This window comes from Geotrypetes seraphini, chromosome 10 (assembly GCF_902459505.1).
Source record: "Geotrypetes seraphini chromosome 10, aGeoSer1.1, whole genome shotgun sequence".
Classification (NCBI taxonomy): domain Eukaryota; kingdom Metazoa; phylum Chordata; class Amphibia; order Gymnophiona; family Dermophiidae; genus Geotrypetes; species Geotrypetes seraphini.
The window spans coordinates 121764847-121791305 of record NC_047093.1 but is presented as its reverse complement, the minus strand read 5'-3'; the positions used below and the strand labels follow the sequence as shown (position 1 = coordinate 121791305).

The 26459-nt window shown below is 48.1% G+C and overlaps 1 protein-coding gene across 5 annotated transcripts in view; it reads left to right on the top strand.

The window, feature by feature from the left end:
• The window catches only part of LOC117368213 (sodium-dependent neutral amino acid transporter B(0)AT2-like), a 31212-nt gene extending 5632 nt beyond the window's left edge, over positions 1-25580 (top strand). The window contains exons 1-12 of one of the 5 annotated variants that reach the window (XM_033961626.1): positions 2290-2593; positions 5725-5977; positions 7527-7684; positions 7765-7891; positions 8615-8790; positions 9628-9738; positions 10149-10390; positions 11380-11554; positions 11895-12096; positions 12201-12360; positions 14828-14910; positions 24470-24781. In XM_033961626.1, coding sequence (XP_033817517.1) covers positions 5785-5977; positions 7527-7684; positions 7765-7891; positions 8615-8790; positions 9628-9738; positions 10149-10390; positions 11380-11554; positions 11895-12096; positions 12201-12360; positions 14828-14910; positions 24470-24648 — 1806 coding nt within the window. In that variant the 5' untranslated portion in view covers positions 2290-2593; positions 5725-5784 and the 3' untranslated portion in view covers positions 24649-24781. Of the gene's footprint in view, positions 1-2289; positions 2594-3031; positions 3228-3539; positions 3938-5724; positions 5978-7526; positions 7685-7764; positions 7892-8614; positions 8791-9627; positions 9739-10148; positions 10391-11379; positions 11555-11894; positions 12097-12200; positions 12361-14827; positions 14991-24469 lie in introns of those variants that run through there. The other 4 variants (XM_033961622.1, XM_033961623.1, XM_033961625.1 and 1 more) reach the window with 4 other exon arrangements.
• The last annotated feature ends 879 nt before the right edge of the window (positions 25581-26459 follow it).

The window sequence follows — 26459 nt, the reverse complement described above, 5'->3', positions numbered from 1 at the left end:
CTGATAATAATTTGGCAAATGAAATTTTCTGGAGACCAATTCTTATTTTGTTCCATATTTTTCCGATGGAACAAAAGAAATGGAATATCACTGGACAAAGTGTATAGTCCTCGATGGAAATTGCCCCCAACTTTGTTGGTTGGGCTGAGAATTTTTCAGTGGCCCCTCGTAATACATTACATTAGTATATATAGCTTGCTATTATGCTCCAGAAGGAGTTCAATGCAATTTACAATTTAGAAGAGCCTTGCCTTATCTAGGGATTTTGTTATTTCATCATGACAAGGTGGTTCTTCGTACTCGTCCTAAGTTTGATGGCATGTCATAGTGAACTTTATATTGGGGTCCACGGAATTTAAATGTTGTATAAAGAGATCTAATTCTTGTCTAGTATTTTGCCAAATTAGAAAGATGTCATCCAAAAACCGACCCCAAAAACAAATATGGGATTGCCATACAGAAGCATAAACCCAAATTTCCTCAAATCTTGCCATGTAGAGGGAGGCGACTGAGGGAGCCAAAGTGGCACCCATCGCCACCCCTTGGATCTGCTGAAAAAACTGCTGTTGGTACTGGAAATAATTCTTTTTGATGACCCAAGAGGCCAAATGCATGAGGAATTCCATGGATACGCGATGGGGATTCCTATCCTGAAGTGTCTCACGTATAATCTGTAACGCTTCATCCTGGGGGACTGAGATAAGTATTTATTATACTTTAAAATTTCAAATATTGAAGACACTTATTAATACTATTTATATTTAACAGTTAAAAAGTTTTATAAAACAGTTAAAAAGGATAATAACAATAGACAGCCAATGATGAAGCACCACATTATGCTTCCCGCAGTGCAAACTATTACAGCAGAGGAGTGGTGGGGCTGAGGCGTCTTTTGAATTCATGAGAGATATACTAAGATCGCATGTATATCAGATGTAAGATTGGAGATTTTTAGGCTGGATTAAAGATTTCCTATAAGTACTTGCCACTTTTGTTAGGCTTTAATTTATGTCCAGACAGGAGTCATCTGCACGGCGTTTGTATCCTCAACCATTCTAAAATGTTGGAGCCCATGTCCCAGCTTATTGGCCTGGGCTCTTCTTTAAGGTCTGGCTAGAACTGAGCTGCTCCCTGGTTTCTTTTACAGACTTGGAGTCTGACACTCCTGCTCTATGAATAAAGCAGTGGTGTCCAGTTGCAGAGAGGCAGCAGATGTCCCCATATTGTTAGAGAAACAGCTCTTTATCTGCTCAAAGCCTGTGATGCCCATCTGTGAAAGGTTGGCAGCTTGACTAAAGGGCTTTTTCTTTTCTTTTTCATTTATTAGCATTTTAGAGTAAACATATGGAAACCAACACAATGATTTGCATAGAATCTTAACAATAATACAAATTTCTAACTTCTTAACAAACTTTCTCCAATTCCATCAAAGAGCTTTTTCTGACTTATCAAATGATCTAGGTATTGGTGAAAATCCAGGATCCTGACCCAGTCCATCCTGTTCTCATGCTTCCAGTTGAGGAACTCAGGCTATAACATTTCCACATTCGGCCAGCTCCCCAAATACCTAAGGAGCAATGTACGAGGGGATGATAAAAAGTTTCAGCCCAACCAAGAAGAGAATGATGTGGAGCCATGAAACTTACAAGTTATTCTACACATTTCTTGACCCATTACATTTAATTTAATTTCATATCATTGAAACGAAAAGTATCAAGAAAAGTGTGGAACAACTTGTAAGTTTCGTGGCTCCACATCATTCTCTTCTTGGTTGGGCTGAGAAATTTTCAGCAGCCCCTACTATTGTGATGTCATAATGCCTCATTCCACCAATGCCTAAGAGCCAGCTTCATCGGTGATGTCACAATGGCTTGAGCCAACTTCATTGGTGATGTCACAATGGCTTGATTGTCCTATACTTGTGCTCATTTACTAGATGCATTTGCCTCATTGAAACAAAGTATCAAGAAAAGTGTGGAATGACTTGTCAGTTTTGTGGCTCCAGATCATTCTCTTCTTGGTTGGGCTGAGAACTTTTCAACAGCCTTTCATATTGTGATGTCATAATGCCTCATTCCACCAGTGCCTAAGAGCCATCCTCATCAGTGATGTCACAAAGGCTTGATTGTCCTATACTTGTGCCCGTTTACTAGATGCATTTGCCTCAGTGAAACAAAGTATCAAGAAACATGTGGAATAACTTGTCAGTTTCATGGTTCTACATCATTTTCTTCTTGGGCTGGGAACTTTTCAGCACCCCCAGTGCCCCCCTCCTGCAGGGACAAAAGAGCAGGGATCTCCTTTTACCCTCCTGCAGGAAAAGAAGCAAAGGCATCCCCATTCCTCTGGGGACAGCTAGTACCTGAACCTGTCTGGATCCCCAGGCACAACAAAAACTTCCACATCACATGATGCCCAAGTCATTTGAAAAGTGGGTGTAGTAGAACAGGAGGTGGTGCAAGTCGGACAGATCCGCCCCAGTCGGCTGATGCAATCTGCCAACTGGATTTCCTAGGGCACATGTCTTAGAGCGGGCTCCTTGCAATGCCCGGACATCTCTGGGGCTGGAGGAGCTGCAGCCTGGACTTCAGGGGTAAGATCTTTTCAGCAATGCTTGCAGAGTCACTTTAGAGAGAGAGAGAGCTTAAAGGCTGCTGCAAATGAAGGAGGGAGAGAGACAGGGAGGACAAAGAAGGCAGGGAGAGAGATGGGGGCTTTGAGATAAGAAGAAGGGAGTGAAACAAAGGACACTGAGAGACAGAGACAGGAAGGAAGCAGAGAGACAGAGGGCACCCAGAAAAGATAGTGACCTCTGAGACAGGAAGGAAGGGGAGACAGCACATACTGATATCTGAAGAAGGGACACAGGACACCTACACAGAAACAGGGAAATGGGAAAGGAGGGAGCGAAGGGTTGCATGTGGCAGTCTGGACCCCACATCAAGCTCCTTTCCACCTTCTGCCTGTGCCCACAGATGCCCCTATTTCTCACTCTCTGCTTCATGGACATTATTACAAGGCTGGACCCAGGAGGAGTCATGTGAGCAGACTGCCCTTACACTGCCAGGCGCAGTCTCATTGGCTTTGTGGGAAGGAGCCACGTAGTCAGTCAGCAGAGAAGAAACCTTGGCTTCCTCCTACACTTAGAGCTGATTTCTCCATCTCTGCAAAATGGAGAACTGCAGAATTAAGCAAGCAGGCTGGTCTGGCCACTCATCACATGAAGAGTAAGCGTTAGGTCTCAGGACTGGAATGGCATATAGTCAAGAGGGAGGAGGGGAAGGGATCTGAGTTCTAGGGCAGGATAGGGTGCTGAGGCAGGAATGAGGTATATTGGCAGAGTTGAAAGGGGTGCGTTAGCAGAGTTGTGAGGGGAGGGGTTGCTGGGTGCAGGAATGAGGTGCTTTGGTATAGTAATAAGGTAGACTGTTGCTTGCATTCCTGAAAGCCTGCATTAGATAAGGGGAAGGTGTTCCATAACTTTTCAGCGATAAGATGTTCCTTGTTGATTTAGGAGAAAGGAGTGTCGCAGAGTGGCTCCATTTAGGTAGCTCTTCTCCACCCTGGGAGGTGTTTGCCGGGGAGGCTGGCACATGGTTGCTGTGAACACCCAGCACTGTGTGGGTTGGAGATTCATGCCAAGATCCCCTTTGCCACAGCCCTAGTAGCCCCAGGAGCAGGGTTGCTAAACTGCAGCTCCCAAAACATTCACAGCCATCTCTTCTCCAAATGCAGAGAGTGACTGCACAGTCAGACTATTCTCAGATTCTTCCCAGGGGTGCACAGACACACCTCCTGGATGTGAAATCTGAGTGGCTAAAGGCAGCTAGAGAGGTCCAGAACCAGGATCCAGGGAAGGACTGTGTGGGAAGATTACTCATGCTGGAAAAGTTGTTTTTCCCGCAATGAGATGGCGCTCGATTAGCCCATCAAGCTGGTAATCAGAGCCACAGAGAACAAAATTAACTTTTTCATAGTAACATGATAATTGACGGCAGGTGAAGACCAGCAAGGGCCATACACTTGGAACTGGAGATGATTTTAGTTATAGGCAGAATATCTAATATCCAGGGATTCAAGACAAAGACAAGTTCCTGCGGAACTAGAACGTAGGTAGGGCTGGTCTCGGCGGCAATTCTTATGTTCTAAATACATGAATGAATAATTGGAGGTTTGTGAGGAAGGGTGAAAGGGATCTTCTGGGAGTGGGGGTGAGGAAATCAAGGCTGAGGACACTGCTGAATCGTGTGTTTGTACTGAGGGAGGGGGGAAGGAGATCAGAGCTGGTTGTACTGCTAAAACCAAGGGTCTCTGCTGGGAGGGGGTGAGGGGATCGGGTTGGAGATACTATGGAAGTTTTTGGTATTTTCTCAGATTGGGGTCTGGAGAAGTTTATGTGTGCTGCGGCAGGGCAGGTAGGAAAAGATGATGAGCCTTGCGGCTTGAGTTGTATTGAACCCCACAGGATCTCCGAGACCCTAGGGGGCATCCCCATGGAATCCCCATGACCCGAAGGGGGAACCCGCGGGTCCTGCGGGATTCCCGTCATCCCCGTTCCCGTGCAGCTCTCTAACACAGTGTTGACTGGCTCACCTTTATCCACATGTTTATTCACCCCTTTAAACAAATGTAGTAGATTGGTGAGGCAAGATTTCCCTTGACTAAATCCATGTTGGCTTTCTCTTATTAATCCATTCTAATGCATATGTTCTATAGTCTAGAGAGAGCACTCATCCCTATTGCCATGTAGACATGTCATATGAATGCATTGGAAAGGAATGAGGTGCTTTTTGGTTCTAGATGGGGAGATGATAAAAAGCAGAAACTTTTAAAATGTTCTTTAGGATGGGCTTATTCAGGGCCTCAACTCCACTAATACTCTCTGATTTCTAGTTCTTCCATGTATATTACTGGATCTTTATTTTGTGGCTGGGCAGTAGCACCTGTAGGTGACCCTGGGCTCTGTGTTACAGCATCTCTTACTTGAGATTAGAGAAACTGGGCCTCTTCTCCCTTGAAAAGAGGAGACTACGAAGGAACATGATCGAAACATTCAAAATACTGAAGGGAATAGACTTAGTAGAGAAAGACAGATTTTTCACCCTCTCCAAGGTAGGGAGAACGAGAGGGCACTCTCTGAAGTTAAAAGGGGATAGATTCCGTACAAACGTAAGAAAGTTCTTCTTCACCCAGAGAGTGGTGGAAATCTGGAATGCTCTTCCGGATTTATAGGGGGAAAAAACCCTCCAGGGATTCAAGACAAAGTTGGACAAGTTCATGCTAAACTGGTGAGACTGGACTCATTTGGAGCACTGGGCTTGACCTTGGGGCCGCCACGTGAGCGGACTGCTGGGCAGGATGGACCATTGGTCTGACCCAGCAGCAGCAATTCTTATGTGCCTGTACAGTGCTACCTACACATATGAGTTGCAGCTATCAGTTTGTGAGTAAACATCCTGTAACTGTTCTCTTGTTAACATCTTGTACCATTGTAAACACCTCAGTACCTACTCATTTTGTATTATCCTGTATCCTACTGTTAACACTGTACTCTCTCCAGACACGACTTTCACTGTAAACCGCTTCGAACTTAGGGTATAGCGGTATATAAGAAATAAAATTATTATTATTATTATTAACCTCCTCCTCCAGCGGGCTGTATGTGCCTTGCTCCAGGGAACACTTTATCCCTTCTCCTATAAACTCCATGCTTCTCTTTTGTAGGGCTGAATTTAGAAATCCCACTGTGATTCTGGAACTGGGAGCTGCCCTGCGACACACCCAATGGAAAAGAGCAGGCCAGAGCTAGAGGAGGAGGTGACGGTGGGGAATTCCAGCCTGGGCTTGCTGCCTGAAGACCCTGTCTCCCGCCCATCCTGGGGCAGTAAATTGCAGTACATCCTCGCTCAGGTTGGCTTTTCTGTGGGACTTGGCAATGTCTGGAGGTTTCCTTACCTCTGTCATCAGAACGGAGGAGGTAAGCTATAAGAGCTTGCATGCATACGTCCTCCAGAGTGTCATCTTCCTCATGCAAGCACTATGAGACCATGTACAAATCTGCCTCTCCTCCTCTGCTCTCTGTCCCTGTCTGTCACCTCTTGCCTTTGTGTTTATCTCCCTGCCTTCCTTCCCTCACTTTTCTTCTCTCTGCAGGCTTCTCTCCCTTGTCTCTCTCTGGTTGTAGAGTCTGCCCTTATAATGACCTCTCTAAGATCCTGGGGCAAGCTGCTAATTATTGCTCAATGTGATTCCACCTGTTCTCCTTGAATCTCATGAGCAAACATCACACTCTTTCTCCATGTTCAGAGAATTGTACTTTTCCTTATCATCCACATCAGATCAGTCCAGAACTTGTAAGTTATGTACATCAACCACAAGTTCTGATCTGATCTGTTGGAACTAAAGGAAATAAAATTAGCAGGCAAGTCATAATTTTCCTTCCTTAGCATCCATACCAATCTAAACCAGAACCTATGGCCAACAGACATAACCTACAGGTTCTGAACCAGGCTGGTGGGACTAAAGGAAAGAAAATTAGCAAGCAAGCCATAATTTTCCTGTTTAAACCCAGTGTAACTGCATTGCTTCTCCACTGACCTGATGAAGAGAGGACAACTTTCAAAAGTTTGTCAAAGATAAATTAGGTTAATTTGATTTAAAAAATCATCATTTACAACTTAGTGATTGTCCCATATTTCCACATACTCACAGACCAGTAAACCTTGCCCTGCCAGTCCTGCAATGGCTCTCAGTTCCCGGCAAGGCTTGGCATTTTGCTGCCTATCCCTCCTGAAACCTTCCTAACCACTCATTTTGGAAATGCTGTCAGACTGCTATTTAAAACTCTTAACATAGACAGTTAGATAAGTTCCTGCTGAACCAGAACGTACGCAGGTAGGGCTAGTCTCAGGGCGCTGATCTTTGACCAGAGGGCCGCCGCATGAGCAGACTGCTGGGCACGATGGACCACTGGTCTGACCCAGCAGCAGCAATTCTTATGTTCACACCCATTTTAAGCCATGATAGAAAAAGTTGTGTTCCACAGTCCAGACAGCTGCATTGTACTGGTATTAATCGGCTGCTGAGAATTGCTCCCCATCAATTGCACTGCACTGAGAGCTTTACCTGGGAGCAGTTCTGCTCAGAGGAGGAAAGATGTAAAAGAGAAAAGGCTTACATACTTTCATGCTGAGAATGAGGCAAAGCAAGCAGATTTAAAAGATGTGCAATTTTTACTGACACTTAAATATACACACATCAGCATTTGGGTCTCTCTCTGTGCATGCTTCCTGCCCTGGGCTGCTCCTGTCTCCAGGTGTTCATACATCAGCAGTTTGCTCCCTCTCTTGTTCTATGTGTGCACATTTGCTGTCCTGAGCTGCTTTTGTCTCCAGTTGTGCACACATCAGTGGTCTGATCCCCTCTCTTTCTCTGTTCATATTTTCTGTCCTGGACATCAGATCCGAATATAGCTGTTGCTGGAGTGCCAGAGCTGTAACTCATTTTGTGTGCTGCTCTGCTTGCAGGGGCCTTTCTCATCTTGTATTTCCTGCTGCTGGTGATCATTGGCATCCCTCTGTTTTTCCTGGAGTTGGCAGCAGGACAGAGCATTCGTCAGGGCAGCATTGGAGTCTGGAAACACATCAACCCTCGGCTTGCTGGCATTGGCTTTGCCAGCTGTATGGTGAGTGCCTCGAACAAGCAGCAATGGGGTGGGCGCCTGATGGAAACTTTAATTTCTGAGAATCTTTGTGCTTTTTCCAGGTCTGCTTCTTTGTGGCTCTCTACTACAATGTCATCATCGGATGGAGTGTCTTTTACATCTTTCACTCCTTCCAGTATCCCCTGCCATGGGAATCTTGTCCCACTGCACCCAATCAGACTGAAGAAGGTTTGTGCCAAACTTGGACTGTTACTCTAGTGCTGACTTTCACAATCAGGACCCACTCCATGGCTCCCCTTCGCACAATGGTGTTGGGAAGAATGCAGTCACATCAAAGCACTGTCCTTAATAAATAAGACCCACATTACCTAGATCAGACTATGTCCTGGTTAGGAATGACAGTATTCCATTTCCCAGGACATCAGCATAATGGCAGGGTACTATACTTCATATCCAGGACACAATCTGTGTTCCCTGGTAACCATGACATGGTGTTAGGGAAACTGGCTCTTCATGACCATGGCATGTGCCATCTCGCATGGGACACTGTTTTTTCCTGGATGCATTATCCTTCATAACCAATTTCCAGTATCCAAAATGACAATAGCAGCAGTGTCCATCATAGTCAGGGCTCGTACATCACCTAGCACTCTTGCACCCAGCACAGTAGAACGATGCTGACCTTGTAGATGAGAGGCAATCGGTCATTGACTATTCTTACCTTCTCTAGCCATATTCAGGACCCACTCAATCTGGCATTAGGATCAGTGTCCTTTGCAGCCAGTTCACATTCCATCTTTCAGCATTGTATATAAGGCCAGTGTCCTTCCTAATCAGGACATAGCATCTTCTGGTGTCCATCAAGCTGTTAGAAGGCTGTATGTCAGATATCCTTCCTTGTGATGCAGGAAAATCGGTGGCCTACCTATTTTCTCTGTGTCTTTTCTGTAGCACGGGAGTGCATCAGAGGCTCTCCAGCCACCTATTTCTGGTACCGGAAGGCACTGGACATCACAGACTCGATTGAGGAGAGCGGGGGGCTGAATGGAGCCCTGGTGGGCTGCCTCTTTTTAGCCTGGGTGGTGGTGTGCTTCAGTATGATCAAAGGAATCAAATCGTCTGGGAAGGTAAGTTTGGGAACCTGTGCAAGGGTTTCTGCTGAGACCAAATGCTCTCGATCCTTTCTTCCTTATTTAAGGAAATTCTGTGCTCCTCTTCTAGTGCTGGTGGATCCACTGCACAGGGTGTGATAGAACCACAACATTGTATTCAGACTTCACCTCTAGTGGTAAAAGCTGGCTGATTAGTGGACATGGGAAACATTTGGATTCAGATGGGACAGTGCAAGAAACTCTTACAGATGGATGGGAACCACCTAGACTTCTGAAGGGTCATGTAAGAAAGTCTTTGAAGAGTAGGGTATTTGAGAGGCAGATCTAAGCTTGATGAGGAGGATGACCCTGCAGGACCACAGGTTAAATGGAGGTTACTGGGAAATCCATGAGACGTGTGCAGCAGGCTCTGGGGGAGATTCCATGAGGTGGAAATTATGGGGAGGGGGCACCTCAATGCCACATACTGAGCAATAATTATCTAATAGCATCTAGGCATCCAGATTTCATTATAAAATACCAGTGTAAGCTGGCATCGATGCTCATTCATGTAGGCATGCCCACTTATACCAGGTCTATGGTGGATGCAAATAAGCATGCTTAAATCTGGTACTTATGAACATGCCTACATGGGAGACCTACCCCTGCCAACATGTATGCCCCATGCATTTATGCTCTAAGGCAGTCATGCACTCACGTCATGAATGTGGAGCTCGCATGTATCTGCTGGTATACTATAACGTATGCATACACCAGTACCTAACTGGAGATGCTCTGATATAAAATGAGGGGGCTGATACACAGAAACCAGTAGTCTGCCTTCCCTAATTTAACTCTCACGTCATTTCATAGGTCATGTACTTCAGCTCCATTTTCCCCTATGTGGTTCTCCTCTGCTTCCTTATCCGTGGCCTCTTGCTGGAAGGAGCTGTTGATGGAATTCGTATTATGTTTACACCAAAGGTAAGAGTGAAAATCGTTCCGCACTTAGCCTCTAGTACAGCTTCTCCATATGTCTTTCCCAAGGTTGAGAGAATCGTTTTCAAAATCTTAACCATAAATTCCTCCACGCCAGCACCAGATTTCACACGGGTATGGTAAGTGCAGAAGAATCATTTGTGTATCTGGCTTTCGAATACAACATTTACCATCTTTGCAATTATCAAATCCCATATTTGCCTGTGGTTTTCTTTTCTTTTTCCATTTCACCCCCTAACCAGCCTCTCCCTTGTCTGAATCAGGTGCACCCAGCCAGTACAATAACCTTTGCTTTGCTATCTGTCTCTCATCAGTCAGTCCCATGTCCTGTGCTTCAGGAGATTGTTCTGGGATGTTTATAGATCTGTATTAAAATTTCCTTTCTGCTTCTATAGTTGGAAATCCTGAAGGATGTCCAAGTGTGGCGTCAAGCTGCTACCCAGGTCTTCTTTGCCTTGGGCCTGGGCTTCGGCAGCATCATTGCCTACTCCAGCTACAACAGCCGCACTAACAACTGCCACTTCGATGCCATCTTGGTGTCCTTCATCAACTTCATGACGTCCATTCTGGCTACATTAGTTGTCTTTGCCGTGCTGGGATTCCGAGCAAACATCATCACCCAGCAGTGCATCATTGAGTGAGTGCCACTTCATCCCCATCCCCACCAACCTGACTCTCCTGACATCTTCAGCACTCTGACAGGAGCAGGATGCCTAGCAGCAGTCTATGTGTGAACTAAACTTCTGTTTCTTATCCTCCATCCCCCTTCCCCCAATATCATATGTGTTTAATCACATCTTGGCATGAATGATGGTTGGAACAGATCATAGGATACTAGTGTGGACCGATATAGAGATATATGAACTGCTGGAGTGGATAGGTAGACAAATTCATATGTTGGGGTTGGGATGAATGGATGGGGAGAAGGATTTAGAGATGTGTAGATAATGAGGTTGATGAATGGGTAGACTGGGTTGTAAAGGAAGCATAAATGGACGGGGGAAAGGGTGTAAAGTTAATGGATAGATTAATGGATAGATTAAGGTTAGGGAGGGATGGAGGAGAGAATGGTGCATAGATGGATGAAGAGTGGAGAGGATGAATGAATAGATTGAGGTTGGGTGAGATGAGTGGGAAGAAGGGTGCACAATGAGTGAATAGTGGAGTGGATGAATGGGTAGACTGAGTTTGGAAGGGTGGGATGAATGGATGGGGAGAAGAGTGTAGCGAAGGGTGAATGGTGGAATGGATGAATCGATTGGTGGTAACGATGGATGGGGAGAAGGATTCAGAGATGGCTGAATAATAGAGTCAATGAATGGATAGATGGAAGGGATAGGAGAAGGCTATAGAGATAGGTGGATAATGAAGTAGATGAATGGTTAGATTGAGGTTGGGAGGAATTAACTGACATAAAATATTTAGGTATCATGATAACAGACTTTTCAAGAAGATTGGGAAAATCGCAGTGAAAGATGATGGACTGTATTGCCTGACAGGCTGGCTGGGGTTTTTCCCTTTGTGACAACATTGTGAAATTTGTGCCCATGGTTGTATTATTTGGCACTCAGAGATTATGAACAAGTCATATATTTACCATTTCTAACTTCTGCCTTCTGCTATCAGGAACATGAAGGCGCTGACAAGTCTCATTGATGGTGATAGCCTCTCAGCTGATTTCCTCCCAGCAAAGAACCTGAGTAGCACAGACTATAGTCTCTGGTACCAGCAGATGAATGTAAATGGCACCTTGGAGCAGTACAAGATTGAAGACTGCAGAGTGGAGAATGAGATGAACAAGGTGGGTTGTTCTCTGGGTCCAGCTCGGCAGATGCTTGTACTTAGTAACAGAGTATTTGACTAAGTCTCCGTTCTGGTGATGGCTTTCTTGTAGAGCTAGTTTTCAGAACAATGCAGCATGTCTCTGCTGCTACCAACACTGGGTCTAATTACCTTTGATGAAAGAAGAGCACCTCAGTTCTGCTTCTTCATGGGTGCCCCTTCTGAAGAAGCCAGGCTGGGAGGAGCAGAAGTACAGCCGATTTTCCTGCTGTGTGCCAGGGGCCTTTTGGCCTCTATCTGCCTGTGTTACATGAATAAGTCTGATTTTGCTCTGCTTTACCTCTGTATGGTTGCCATAGGGTGTAGAAGGCACTGGACTGGCGTTTATCATCTTCACTGAAGCCATGACACTTTTTCCGGCCTCGCCTTTTTGGTCGGTACTCTTCTTCTTCATGCTCCAGAACTTGGGGCTGAGCACAATGCTGGGGAATATGCAAGGTATCATCACCCCGCTGCTAGACAACTTCACCGCTCTACGCAAGAGGAAGCTGTTCTTCACAGGTGAGGCCCAAATCTTGACCCTTCCCCCTCCCTCCACAGTGCATTCTGGGTTTCTCTTGCTCTACACTGCAACCACACTTCATTCTCCCTTTCCTCCTTCCCAGTGGTCTGCTGCATCGTTGGATTCTTGCTTGGGTTAATTTTCATGCAGCGTTCTGGCAACTACTTTGTGACCATGTTTGATGACTACTCGGCCACGCTGCCGCTCATAATTGTGGTCATCTTTGAGAACGTGGCAGTAGCCTGGATATACGGAGCTGACAGGTACTGTTTTGTGCTGACAGGTTGTGTGTTAGTGGTGTGCGGGGCCTAGTAGAGCTGTGGGGGGGCACTTGAGGATTTTTTCTTTCTCCTTGTATCACCCTAGTAGGTCATTGGTAGAAGTGTCTTGTAGGTAAGTGATACTTCTCTCATCTCAAGGACAACTCTCTTGCTCCTACCTTCTCTAAGATTCTTCCTGATGTTTGGGACAATGTTGAACTTCTGTCACCCTTTGGCTGCCATGCAGGTCAGTTCATATCCCTTATTTCTTTCCATTTGATCACTGTACCATGCCTCTTCCTGAGTCTGATGCCAACTGCAGACCATACAAGAGCTATCAAAATGGCACAGTATCAAAATCCAAGAACATGCAAGATGAGACTGAAAGAGTTACACATGTAACTCCCAGAGGAGTAGAGAGACAGCAGAGATATATGATAGAGACATTCAAATACAAGTTCAAGTTTATTACCTATCAAGGTTATCTAAGCAGTTTTACAATCAGGTACTCGAGTATTTTTCCCTCTCTGTCCTGGTGGGCTCATAATTTATCTAACGTACCTGGGGCTATGGAGGACTGAGTGACTTGCCCAGGGTCACAAGGAGCAGCGTGGGGTTTGAACCCACAACCCCAGGGTGCTGAGGCTGTAGCGCCCACCACTGCGCTGCACACTCCTCCAAATACCACACAAAGAAATTGTCAAAGGATTTTAAACAAATAAATCTAATTTAATTCTTAGTCTTAGTCTTATATATCGAATCATCTCCTAAAAATAGGAGCTCAATTTTGTTTACATAATTAGATCACAAAGAAAGATCCATTAACATTCATTATGGAGCTAGAGCCTAAAAAGTGATGAAACAGTGGTTTTATCTGAAGAGATAAACACGATCTAATTTGAGGAGGTAGTCCATTCCAAATCTCAGTAAGTATGGAAAGGAGTGTGAAATTTTTATTTTTTCCTCCTTCTTTATTCATTTTCAAATTTGACAATAAGTGCACAAAATAATATATTTCAACAAGTTATTACACAATAGCACTTTGATATCTACTACATAAAAATCTAGTGATACGTGAAAATTTTTTTATTTTTTTTTAAATTTCTTTATTCATTTTTTCATATTACAACAAGTGTATCAGAAAAATACATATAATCTTATAAACACACACTTGATTTTCCTTCATGAATACTTTAAGTACAATATATCATATTTATATTCATATTTTTATAATGTTTTAGATAATATGTAAATCATTTAATATATACGAGAACAACTCATATGTATAAGCTCTCTTTTCCATCATTAAGAGGAATCAAGTCCATTAGTAAAATTTCACGTTTTTTTTTTTGATACGTGAAATTTTACTAATGGACTTGATTCCTCTTAATGATGAAAAAGAGAGCTTATACATATGAGTTGTTCTCGTGCCCGAAGATCTCATGGTGTTTAGAGATAAAGACATCAAAGGAACAAATAGTCCCTGTAAAATTGTAAAGACTGTACAGGCACATTTAAATTAAACTCTGAATTGAAACGGAAGCCAATGTAATTTCCTCAGCAGAGGTAACACATGATCAAATTTTTTTCTTTTCAAAAATCAGTCTAGCTGCAGCATTTTGAATCAATTGCAGCTGTTTCTCATTTCCTTTGCTTAATCCCACATAAATGAAATTACAGTAATCCAGCCATGCCAAGATAATGGTTTAAACCAATACTGCAAAATGATCTTGATGGAATAGTTGACGAACTTTTACCTAAATAAAACTCCCATTACAATAAGGATTACTTTCATTCTATAGAAAAAGGAGCAGGGCTAGCTCAGAGTATGCAAATAAATCCGCTGAGATTCAAACTTGTTTCCGCAGCTGGCCTTAATTTCAGAGGGTACTCCTTCTCTCATGGTCCCATAGAGGGAACAAAGGAGCTGAAAGAGATGGGGAAGGTGCGGTGGAAGAGGGTGGACACCTTCTTGCAGATCATATTGAGGGATACGGGAAAACTGGGTCTCCAAAAAGGAGCATCTAAATGGGCCTCCGCGTGTGCGGATCGCCGGACTAGATGGACCTTGGTCTGATCCGGTGAAGGCGTTTCTTATGTTCTTATGTTATCATTGAGAAGGTGCATATGCAGAACTGTAAGGCCTCCTTCCATGTAATGTGCAAATTGCTCTCTCAAGGTATGAATTAGACATGAGAAATGAACCTTGTTCAGTGACAAGAATGTTCTAGGAAGGGGTGGGTGAATGAGGAGCTGTAATAATAGAAAAACAGAGCTGGCAGGAAGTAAGTGAGGTTGGTAGTGCCTGTGCCCTGTGCTGCTGACCAACCACCTGGGCTTGTCTCACTCTGCCTTTGGACAGGAATAACTGGACAGACAGGCTGCACCACTCACTCTCTTTTTTACTGTAATCTACTGTGTTGGGATTTGTCAGATGACACTTGTGCTTGTGTCTTTCCCTGTTCTGAAGGTTCATGGACGACATAGAGGAGATGCTGGGCTGGCGCCCCTGGCTGATTTACAAGTACACATGGAAATATGTCAGTCTGCTAGGTATGCTGACACTTCTGCTGGCCAGTCTAATCCGCATTTGCATTAAATATCCCACTTACCGGGCCTGGAATATGGAAAAGGTATGACCTCTCTCACTGTGTCCTCATCGCCCAATGTTATGTCCTGTATGGGAAGGAGGAACTCCCCACCCTGTCTAACACTTACTGTGCCTTGTGCAAGAGAGAGGAGCAAGGCTCAAGCCAGAGATGCCAAATGAATTTCAGTTTTGGTTACAGTGCCAAAACTGGCCCATAATCCTTTTTCTGCCTAGTTTTGGTTGTGGCCAAAACACTACGGCCACGGTTTCAGTTTTGGCTGAAACTGACTGAGTGTTTTCAGTGGGAGTCAAACATTTGTGCTTTGTCCTGTTTGTCTTCCTCCTTCTCCCCCGTCAGGTCTAGATTCAAACAATTTTTATTGATGCAAACAATATCAAAAACAACATAAGAGCATCAGGTCTATCTTACAATCTCAGGCAGTCTAGGGCTGTAGTCAAAGTAGCACTGATCCCCAGGCACTCCTGCCCGTGTGGGCATTGCTCTCAAAATGGTTGCCGTGACTTCTAGTGGTAATGTTGTGAAACTGCAACAAGAGGTCATGGCAGCCATTTTGAGAATAGAGCTGATATGGGCAAGAGCATTGGGGGATCACTCTTGACTTGACTACACCACTAGACCACAAGAGATTGTAAGCTAGTTTGGGTGAGGAAGAAAGCTACTCTTTGCATTCTTTTGTGATGATAAGTTCCTTAGGAATTAGCCTCTCAGTGGAGTTTTGACATCAGCTGTCCATTCTAAATATGGCGTAAAGTCAGTCATTGCAAAAGCCCTGTGGCTTTTAGTTCCAGTTTTCATTAACCGAGGTCCATGTGTGCAGAGGATATTTTGCTTAGAGGTAAACTATGGTTTTCACTATTGAAATTAGCACATATATTCTGGCTTGAATGCTGGGAAATTCCAAAGAATTTCCAGGCTCTGTTGGGCGTGATGAAGAGGCAATGTTTTCATCACACTACTTGTGGCATGAAGAAGCTAGACTCTATGAGAAAGGAATCTGAGGATTTGGTTTTCAAGCACAAGTACTGGTCAGCTTATAGTGTTACTAGGGAAATAATACTACAATTAAATGACATTTATATATTATAACATTATGTGAGATATGTATTGCTCTTTGTCATTTTTCAAAGCATATAAGTCCTCACATATCAATGTGCTTTTTAATTCTGGATTGCTCATCAGGCTGGTATAGTGTCTGTACGAATCTATATCATGCTTCTCCTTTGATTAAATACAAAATGGGAAACATGTCAGTGCTATTTTCTTTTGTTACTTGTGAACAGTTTGAATAAGCATAAAAAGCTGGTAATCATGATTTTTTTTCACATGTTCTCACAAAGTTCCTGCCTATCAGGATATTTAATGACATCTGCATTGACTTGGGAACCTAAACATGCCAGACTTGTTGAGAATTCTTTGTTCAAATGTTTCTCCTAGCTCTCAGCCTGTATTTGTAGTTCCTGGGACTGGAGGGTGGTAATCTCCTGTGGATTTAGCAGAGGACTGCAAGCTCTGATGATCTCCAGTGGGCCACTCAAGCAACCAGACTTTAGGTTTTGGTTTCAGTCAAAACCATGTGATATGTTTAGGCTGCAGTTTTGGCCGAAAGTGGTTAGTCAATTTTGGTTTTGACCAAAACTGAAAAAAAAGCAGTTTCTTTAGCACTCTCCAGACCAGTAGAGGTTAACTTTACGAATGGGTATATATCTAATCATGACCAGCAGGTGGAGACTGAAAACAAAACTTTGGGACAGTATATCCTAGCCCCTCCTCTCTATTTCCCTCAGTCTTCTTTCAGTCTCCAGCAGGTGTTGAGTGATCTGTACCCATCTCCCTTGGTAGGGCTGTTGGAATTTGTTTAGAGGTTTATTGTCCCTGTTTTTAGCCGGACGGAGCTTGGACGGACTCTGTTTGGGGGTTCGTCCGACCTCGGGGGTGTCAAACCCGGCGGGTCACGAGCGGGGTCCCTCCCCCCACTTCCTCCACCTCCCCATATTTTTTTAGAGGAGCCTCAGCAGTAAGCCTTGCCCCCTAAATCAAGCAAGGCATATTGCTTCGAGAGCCTGTGGAGTCTGTTCTGTAAAAAAAAAAAAAAAAAAAAATCCTGAGGTAGTGCTGGTCTGGAGGGTTGTATCCCTTTAAGAAAACTGTATTTTACTGTATTTTTTCAACTAACCGGCACTTTTTTACAGCTAGGTCGCGTATGGAGCAATGAGCACTTCTAAAGGGAAAAAGTGCTCATTGTGCTCCAGACGCGAGGCACTCGCGGCCGGCCTGTGCAAGCGGTGTTCAGGCCGGTGCGGTGGAGGAGCTCCGTCGGCAGCGGCTGCAGGCGCCCAGAGCTCCCCGCCGATGGTGCCTCGCGAGTCGGCAGGGAACGGTGGAGAAGCCCGGTCTTCTCCGTCCGCCCACGGAGGGATTCCCCGAGCCGCCGACGGTCGGGTTTTAGAGGATTCCCTCTCAGCTGATATTTTGACAGCTGATGCCGGCTTGCCTGTTTTAGCGGCTGAGACTATTCAGGTCTCTCAGCCGCTGCAGGCTGTGGAGGGAGCTTTTTTGGCGGGAAAGACGCCATCTTCTCTGTCTGGCCCCTCCATTTTGTCTTCCACCTCAGGTGACCTTCCCCCTGTTTTGTCTAAGCAGGGGCAGGTTTCTGCTGGGTCCCCTGCTGTGGCAGGGAGTCCCTTGGGACCCTCGGGGGGTTTTTCCCCTGATTTTTTCTTTTCTTTATGCAAAGCCTATTTTCAGGCGGCTGGGGGTCCCGGTTGCGCCCAGGGGGTCTCGGGGGGTGGGGTTTCCTCCGCGCTCCCTGCGGCTGTGCCTCTCTCGTCTGACGTGACGTCCCCTCCGCCGCCTCTCTTGTCCAAGCGTCCGCGGGTGTCGTGGGACGAGGATTTGTGGTCGGAGGAACGTGTCGGTCTGGAGGAGGACCTGGACCCTTCTGAGGAATTCCAGGACCCTCTGGAGGGGACGGAAGCTGGCGGCGGGTTGTCGGGTTTCCCGTTCTCCAGTGACGAGGCGTCCGTGGTGCGCCTTTTTCAGAGAGATGAGCTGCCTGACCTTATTCAACAGGTTTCTTCGGCTTTGCGTTTTGAGGACGCGCCGCCGGAGACTCCGCGTGTGGGGGACCCTCTGTTACGAGGGATCCGTTCCGTTTCCCGCTCTTTTCCTATGCATCAGGATATTCGGGATATTATTCTTGAGCAGTGGAAAACGCCGGAGACGCCGTTTCGGCTGGCGCGCAGCATGGCTCGCCTGTATCCCATTCCTGAAGGGGATCGGGCTACGTTAGCTTCGCCAGTCGTGGATGCGGTGGTCTCGGCTATTTCCAAGCGGCATACCGTGCCTGTTGAGGGCGGTTCTGCCTTGCGGGACTCTGAGGAGCGCAAATTGGAGACCATCCTTAAGCAAAATTTTCAAGTCTCTGCCTTTGGGGTCCAGGCGGCTATTTGTGGGGGACTGGTCGCTCGCGCCGTGTTTCGGTGGGCGGAGCGGGTCTTGGATCGAGAGTCTGACGACTAGTCTCTGGTGGATCAGGAGGTAGCGAAGATTGAGATGGCTGCCTCATTCCTCTCGGATGCTCTGTATGACTTGGTGCGGATCTCGGCTAAGTCCATGGCTTTTGGCGTGGCCGCAAGGCGTGTGTTGTGGCTGCGCGCTTGGGCGGCGGATGCTGCGTCCAAAGCTAAGCTTACTAAATTTCCCTTTCGGGGGTCGTTTTTATTTGGAGAGGACTTGGATAAGCTGATTCAGACTCTGTCAGACTCGAAAGTTCCCCGTTTGCCGGAGGACCGTGCCCGCCCGGCGTCTCGGGGTGGTGCGGCCCGGGGGCGTTTGCGGGAATTTCGCAAGTATCGCCCTGGGCGTGGGGCTGCTTCTTTCCAGTCTCCGGGGTTTTCCCGGGGTCGGTTCTTCCAGCGCATGCAGCCCTTTCGGGGGGCCCGTCGGGGGGCAGGGAACCCCTCCGCCGGTTCCCCCGCTTCCCGTCCTGCACAATGACGCCTTGCCGGCGCCCCCCTTGGTTCCGGTGGGGGCCCGGCTGCGCGACTTTTTTCCCAAATGGGCCGAGATCACGTCCGATCAGTGGGTCCTGGAGGTGGTGCGGGACGGTTATGCCCTGGAGTTCGCCCGCTCTCTGCCGGATTTTTTCCTCGCTTCTCCGTGTCAGACTCCGGGGAAGACGCAGGCTTTTCGCCAGACCCTTCAGCGCTTGCTAGATCTCAGGGCAGTGGTTCCAGTGCCCCCCTCGGAGTGGGGCACGGGCAGGTACTCCATTTACTTTGTGGTGCCCAAGAAGGAGGGGACTTTTCGGCCCATCCTCGATTTGAAAGGGGTCAACAGGGCTCTCAAGGTTCCCTCTTTCCGTATGGAAACGCTGCGGTCGGTCATTCTGGCGGTTCAGCCGGGGGAGTTTCTCACTTCTCTCGATCTGACGGAGGCCTACTTGCATGTTCCTATTCGGACCTCTCATCAGCGTTTCCTGCGCTTTGCGATCTTGGGTCGGCACTATCAGTTCTGTGCGCTTCCCTTTGGGCTGGCCACGGCTCCCCGGACGTTCACCAAGGTGATGGTGGTCGTCGCGGCAGCCTTGCGGTCGGAGGGCATTCTGGTACACCCCTACCTGGACGACTGGTTAATTCGGGCCAAGTCGTTGCAGGAAAGCTCCCGGGTTACGGCTCGGGTGGTGGAGTTTCTCCGGTCGCTGGGCTGGGTGGTCAACCTTTCCAAGAGTCGGTTGGTTCCGGCTCAGCGTCTGGAGTACCTCGGGGTGCTGTTCGACACCTCCTTGGGGAGGGTCTTCCTCCCAGAGGCCCGGGTGAGCAAATTGCAGTCTCAGATTCGCCTGCTTTTGGCGTCCCGGTGTCCTCGGGCGCGAGATTTCCTCCAGGTCCTGGGGTCGATGGCGGCGTCCCTGGACGTGGTGAGGTGGGCGCGGGCCCACATGCGTCCTCTCCAGTATGCTCTGCTCCGGAGGTGGTCTCCCCAAAGGCACGGGATGGATGTTCCGGTTCCCCTGCGAGGCTTGGCGCGCTGCAGTCTGCGTTGGTGGCTCCGGACCCCTCACCTTGTTCAGGGGGTGGGTCTGGATCTTCCGCAGTGGACGGTGCTCCTTACGGATGCGAGTCTCCTGGGTTGGGGGGCCCAGTGTCTGGGTCACTCTGCTCAGGGAACCTGGTCCACGGAGGAGGCCTCCTGGTCGATCAACGTGTTGGAGACCAGGGCGGTCCGGCTGGCGCTGTTGGCTTTCCACTCCCTTTTGTTGGGCAAGTCGGTCAGAGTCCTGTCGGACAATGCCACGGCGGTGGCTTATGTCAATCGTCAGGGGGGCACCAAGAGCACTCTGGTGGCGCAGGAGGCGGCTCGGCTCATGGTTTGGGCGGAGTCGCATCTTCTGGACCTCTCGGCCTCTCACATTGCCGGGGTAGAAAACGTTCAGGTGGACTTCCTCAGTCGTCACTTCTTGGATCCGGGAGAGTGGTGTCTCGGCGCCGAGGCGTTTCAGTTGCTAGTGCGTGCTTGGGGGCAGCCCCTGATGGATCTGATGGCTACAAGTGGCAACGCCAAAGTACCCCGCTTCTTCAGTCGTCGCAGGGACGGGCTGGCCGAGGGTCTGGATGCTCTGGTCCAACCGTGGCCAACGGAGGGGCTGTTGTATGTGTTCCCTCCTTGGCCATTAGTGGGCAGAGTACTGCTTCGCATTGTTCGCCATCCGGGGCTGGTGGTCTTGGTGGCTCCGGATTGGCCTCGTCGTCCGTGGTATGCGGATCTGGTGAGGCATCTGGTGGCGGATCCTCTTCCTCTGCCTCTCGAGTGCGATCTTCTGACGCAGGGTCCCATTCCCATGTTCGACCCGTCTCCCTTTTGTCTTACGGCTTGGCTCTTGAAAGGGGCCGCCTGAGTAAGAAGGGATATTCCGACAAGGTGATCTCTACACTTTTGGGGTCCCGGAGGCTCTCTACCTCTCGGGCTTATGTACGGGTTTGGCGTCTTTTTGAGGAATGGTGCCGAGCGCGGGGAGTGGTCTCTTTTCGCGCTTCTCTGCCTCACATTCTAGAGTTTTTGCAGGATGGCCTGGATAGGGGCCTGGCCTGGTCTTCTCTCCGGGTTCATCTGGCGGCCCTGTCGGCTTTTCGGGGGCTGGTGACAGGTCAGCGTTTGTCAGCCATTCCTGATGTGATTCGCTTTCTTAGAGCGGCCAAGTTGATCAGGCCTCCCATTAGGCCCTCGATTCCCTCTTGGGATCTCAATCTGGTTCTCTCTGTTCTAGTGCGCCCTCCTTTCGAGCCGTTGGATGGCTGTTCGTTGAAGGACCTTACGCTGAAGTCGGTCTTTTTGGTGGCCATTACTTCCGCTAGACGGGTGTCTGAGCTACAGGCTTTCTCTTGTAGGGCTCCCTTCCTGGAGTTTTCGAAGGAGCGGGTTGTTTTGCGGCCTGTTCCTTCCTTTCTGCCGAAGGTAGTTTCTCCTTTTCATGTCAATCAATCGGTGGTCCTCCCGGTCTTGGGTAGTCGGGAGGGTTCTTCTGAGCAACGACAGCTGCGCAAGTTGGATGTCGGTCGGGTCCTCCATGCTTATGTGCAGCGGACCCGGGATTTTCGGAGCTCCGATCATCTCTTTGTGCTCCTGGCGGGTCCTCGTCGGGGGGCTGGCGCTTCTAAGGCTACTATTGCGCGCTGGATCAAGGAGACAATTGCTTCCGCTTATCTTTTGAGTCAGAAGCCGGTTCCGGAGTTTCTCAAGGCTCATTCCACTAGGGGTCAGGCGGCTTCTTGGGCTGAGTCGTCGCTCGTGCCTCCGGTGGATATTTGTAAGGCTGCGGTCTGGTCCTCCTTGCATTCATTTGTTCGGCATTATCGGGTAGATGTTCAGGCGCGTCGGGACGCGGTGTTCGGTGAGCGTGTTCTGGTATCGGCCCTTCGGGGGTCCCGCCCGTGAGAGGGACTGCTTTGGTACGTCCCATTCGTAAAGTTAACCTCTACTGGTCTGGAGAGTGCTAAAGAAGGAGAAATTAGGTTCTTACCTGCTAATTTACTTTCTTTTAGCTTCTCCAGACCAGTAGAGGTCCCCACCCTGTCTGTTGTTGTTGTTGTTGGGGCTGTTGCGCGGGCAGTTTTTTGGTTTTTGCTGCGGGTTCTAGTATTTTTCTAGGGCCGGGGAGAATTGAAGAACAGCGGCTGTGGCTCGGCTGGCTTAGCTGGCGAGCTGTGGGGACCTTCTTCCTTCGGGAATTTCTCCTCTGCATTTTCCAACAGCATTTTTGGGTATGTTATTTGTTACTCCTTTCGGAGTATTGTTTTTTCTCTCTGTTGTTTTCCAGTTCTTGGTTCTGCTTGGCTATTCGGCAGACTGAGGGAAATAGAGAGGAGGGGCTAGGATATACTGTCCCAAAGTTTTGTTTTCAGTCTCCACCTGCTGGTCATGATTAGATATATACCCATTCGTAAAGTTAACCTCTACTGGTCTGGAGAAGCTAAAAGAAAGTAAATTAGCAGGTAAGAACCTAATTTCTCCTTTGATTGGCCGCCTCTAATGCCAAGTTTTCCCAGTTCCATGCTGGAGATTTTGTGACAGTCCTGGATTTCCAAGCATCCCACCCTGGTGCATTATGGGACTTACAGCACTGATTTCAATAAGCAGGATCAGACACTACAAATCCCACTGTTTTGGGATAGAAGCTCAGATTCAGGATTGTCCCAAAATCTCCAGTTTGGAACTGGGTAACTTGGCCTCTCTGTCAATCGCGCTCACAGACTCATAGTAAACACAGAAAGGGTATGCAACTTGCTTAATGCATCATGCCCTATTGTAAAATCTGGACCCATGGCTTCGCCCCAGGCCTGCCCTGTTCCACTCGTCATGCCCTAGCCTCGCCCCAACCCCTCATTCACATTAACATAGAAACATAGAAACATAGAAAAAGACGGCAGAAAAGGGCTATAGCCCACCAAGTCTGCCCACTCCAAATACCCGCCCTCTGATTTCACTCCCCTAGGGATCCCCTGTGAATATCCCACCTTCTCTTAAAGTCCGACACGCTGTTGGCCTCAATCACCTGCAGTGGGAGTTTGTTCCAATGATCCACCACTCTTTCAGTGAAGAAGTATTTTCTGGAGTCGCTATGGAACTTCCCTCCCCTGATTTTTAGCGGATGCCCCCTGGTGTTCGAGGGTCCCATGAGGTAGAAGATATCTTCTTCCGACTCGATACGGCCCGTGATGTACTTAAACGTTTCAATCATATCACTCCTCTCTCTTCGTTCCTCAAGTGAGTACAGCCTCAGTTTATTCAGTCTTTCTTCATACGTGATATCTTTGAGCCCCCAGACCATCTTTGTGGCCATTCGCTGAACCGACTCGATTCTCTGCACATCCTTCCGGTAGTGAGGTCTCCAGAATTGAACGCAGTACTCCAAGTGAGGCCTCACCATGGTCCTGTACAGCGGCATCATAACTTCAGGTCTCCTGCTGACAAAACCTCTACGAATACAACCCATCATTTGCCTTGCCTTGGAGGTAGCTTTCTCCACTTGATTTGCAACCTTCATGTTATCACTAATGATCACCCCTAGATCTCGTTCCGTCGTGGTCCTGGCCAAGGTCTCACCATTTAGTATGTAAGTTCTGTGCGGGTTTTTCTTTCCCAGGTGCATTACCTTACACTTTTTAGCATTGAAGCCTAGCTGCCATGTTGCTGACCACCGTTCCAGCAGCAGTAGATCCTGTGTCATATTATCAGGCATGGTGTTTTTACCTACTATGTTGCAAAGTTTTGCGTCGTCGGCGAACAGTGATACCCTTCCTCTAAGTCCTTGGGTCATATCTCTTATGAATAGGTTGAATAGAATCGGGCCCAAGACCGACCCCTGCGGCACTCCACTGATCACGCCTGACATTTTGGACGGGGTACCGTTTACCACCACCCTCTGAAGTCTACCACTCAGCCAATCTTCAATCCATGTAGTTAGAGTGTCCCCTAATCCTATCGACTTCAGCTTGTTCAATAACCTTCTGTGTGGGACGCTATCAAAAGCTTTACTGAAGTCTAGATATACCACATCCAATGACTCTCCGGCATCCAATTGTCTAGTAACCCAGTCGAAAAAGCTGATTAGGTTAGATTGGCAGGATTGGGATTGGGAGGGCATCTGCGCTTGCACAGGTGTGGTGTGATGTGACATCACACCCATATGTGCATGCTAGTGATGTCACCACGTTGTATCCGCACATGTGCAGATGTCCTCCCGAAGTGGTCCCAAGCTGGAAGCTTTTCAAAACCCAAAGTGCCAGGTTTTGAAAAGCCGTCCAGACGCCCAGACAGGTCCTCCATAAAGAGGACATGTCCGGGTATATCTGAATGTCTGTAACCCTACCTAACAGGTGACATGTAATGTGATGAGAGAGAGAGAGAGAGGTGTCTGTAAGAAGAGGGATGGATGGATGGGGATACAGATGTAGAAATGGCCGCACCAGTGTCTCCCTGACTTCTCTGTTTTTGTTCTCTAGGCTATGGAGATGTATCTGGAGTACCCACCCTGGGCCCTGGCACTGCTCATAGGCCTTATCATTGTGGCTTCCTTGCCCATCCCAGTCCTCTTCTTCAAGCAGGTCCTGAAGGAACGTTGGCAAGGGAAGAGCATGGAAACTTTCGCACAATGCAGCTACCATCAAGGAGAAACCACTGACGACATGTGTGTGCCCATGGGGCAAAGTCCAGCAGACTCTCAGTGCCAAGCCAATGACTCTGTGCCAGCAGATACTGAAGAACTGGCAGAGAAGGGAAAGCTGCTTACGGAAGACAACAGAGAACAGGTGGAAGAGGACAAAGATACATTGTTTGGCTAAGTCAGATCAAGGGAAGCAGGCTTTCTGATCTGGATGGATAGTGGGAGGAAACCCCGCCTGAGACTCTGGTCCATTCCAAGCTGGCTTTGTGTCCACTTAGGAGAAAAGAAAGTTTGCTTCAGGATGGTGGCATTGCATTGAAGGGCACTTAAAATGCACAGATCTGGTCCTCCTGTGCATCAAAGGGGTTATCCTCATCCCTCATTCCAGACTGATTTCTAAAGGGCAGTAAATGAACACTGGCCATGGTACAGGTACTACAGCACTTTCTGCTCTCTGCCAACTACAACAGACTGTGAAAAAATGCCAAACTCCAAAGCCATAATAAGCTTGTCCTCATTACCCCTGCTGTGCCCAGCAGGAGTATGTGCTCAACCCATACAGAGCAGAGCCTTGAGATGCCTCTCAGGCACAGAGAGTGTCTAGTGGTGGAGGAGTAACCACTCAGGCACAAAGTGTCTAGCGGGAAGGAGTGACCGTTCAGACATAAAGAGTATATAGTGGGGAAGAGTGACCACTCAGGCACAAAGAGCATCTAACAGGAAGGAGTGACCACTCAGACACAAAGAGTGTCTAGTGGGGAGGAGTGACCGCTCAGGCACAAAGAGTGTCTAGCAAGGAGTGACCATTCAGGCACAATGAGGGATTCATAATAAAAAAAAACATCTAAAAAGTGTCCTAAATGGCTACTTGGATGATCAAAAAGCTTGATCATCCAAGTACCCATAACCAAGCTGGTTTTAGACGTATCTAAAACCAGCTTAGGCCTTTCCCCTGCCACTAAATGCACAGAGAGAAAAGAGGCGTGTTTAGAGGAGGGGAAAGGGCGGGCGGTGGGCGGGAGGTGGGCCGACCTACACCTAGGCGTGCAGCAGGTATAACCAAAACCTTAGGCAGGTTGCCTAGTCAGCACTTATACGTTTTGACTTAGACAAAGTCAAAACAGGTCTAAGTGCCGAAAAAGGGGCTGCTGAGCTGATGCTGGCTCAGCGGCCCCAACAACCTGCCTACCCCCTACAGCAATGATCGCGGCAGTTCGGGTAGAGGAGTGATGGCATCGCGTTAGGGGAGATGAGGCATCTCTCCTACCGTGATACATCACCCCCCCCACACACACACACACAACATCGGGGCAAGAGGGAGCCCAAGCCCTTTTGCCCCGCGGCACCCCCCGATTACGATCAGGCCAGGAGGGAGCCCAAGCCCTCTTGGCCTCTCACCCCCACCCCCCTACACGATCGGGCAGGAGGGAGCCCAACCCCTCCTGCCCAGGAAGACCCCCCTACCCCCCCACCCCCCACACACAACATCGGGGCAAGATAGCCCTCTTGCCCCATGGCACCCGCAGCACCCCCTGATTACGATCAGGCCAGGAGGGAGCCCAAGCCCTCCTGGCCTCTCCCCCCCCACCCCCCTACACGATCGGGCAGGAGGGAGTCCAACCCCTCCTTCCCAGGTGGACCCCCCCACCCCCCACTACAATACGGGCAGGAGGGATCCCAGGCCCTCCTGCCCTCGACACAACCCCCCCAATGACCGCCCCCCCACAAACCCCCGATCGGCCCCCCCCCCCCGCAACCCCCTGCCAACCCCACGACCCCACCCCCAATCCCACCCCCCATACTTGTAAAATGTTGGCCGGACAGACGGG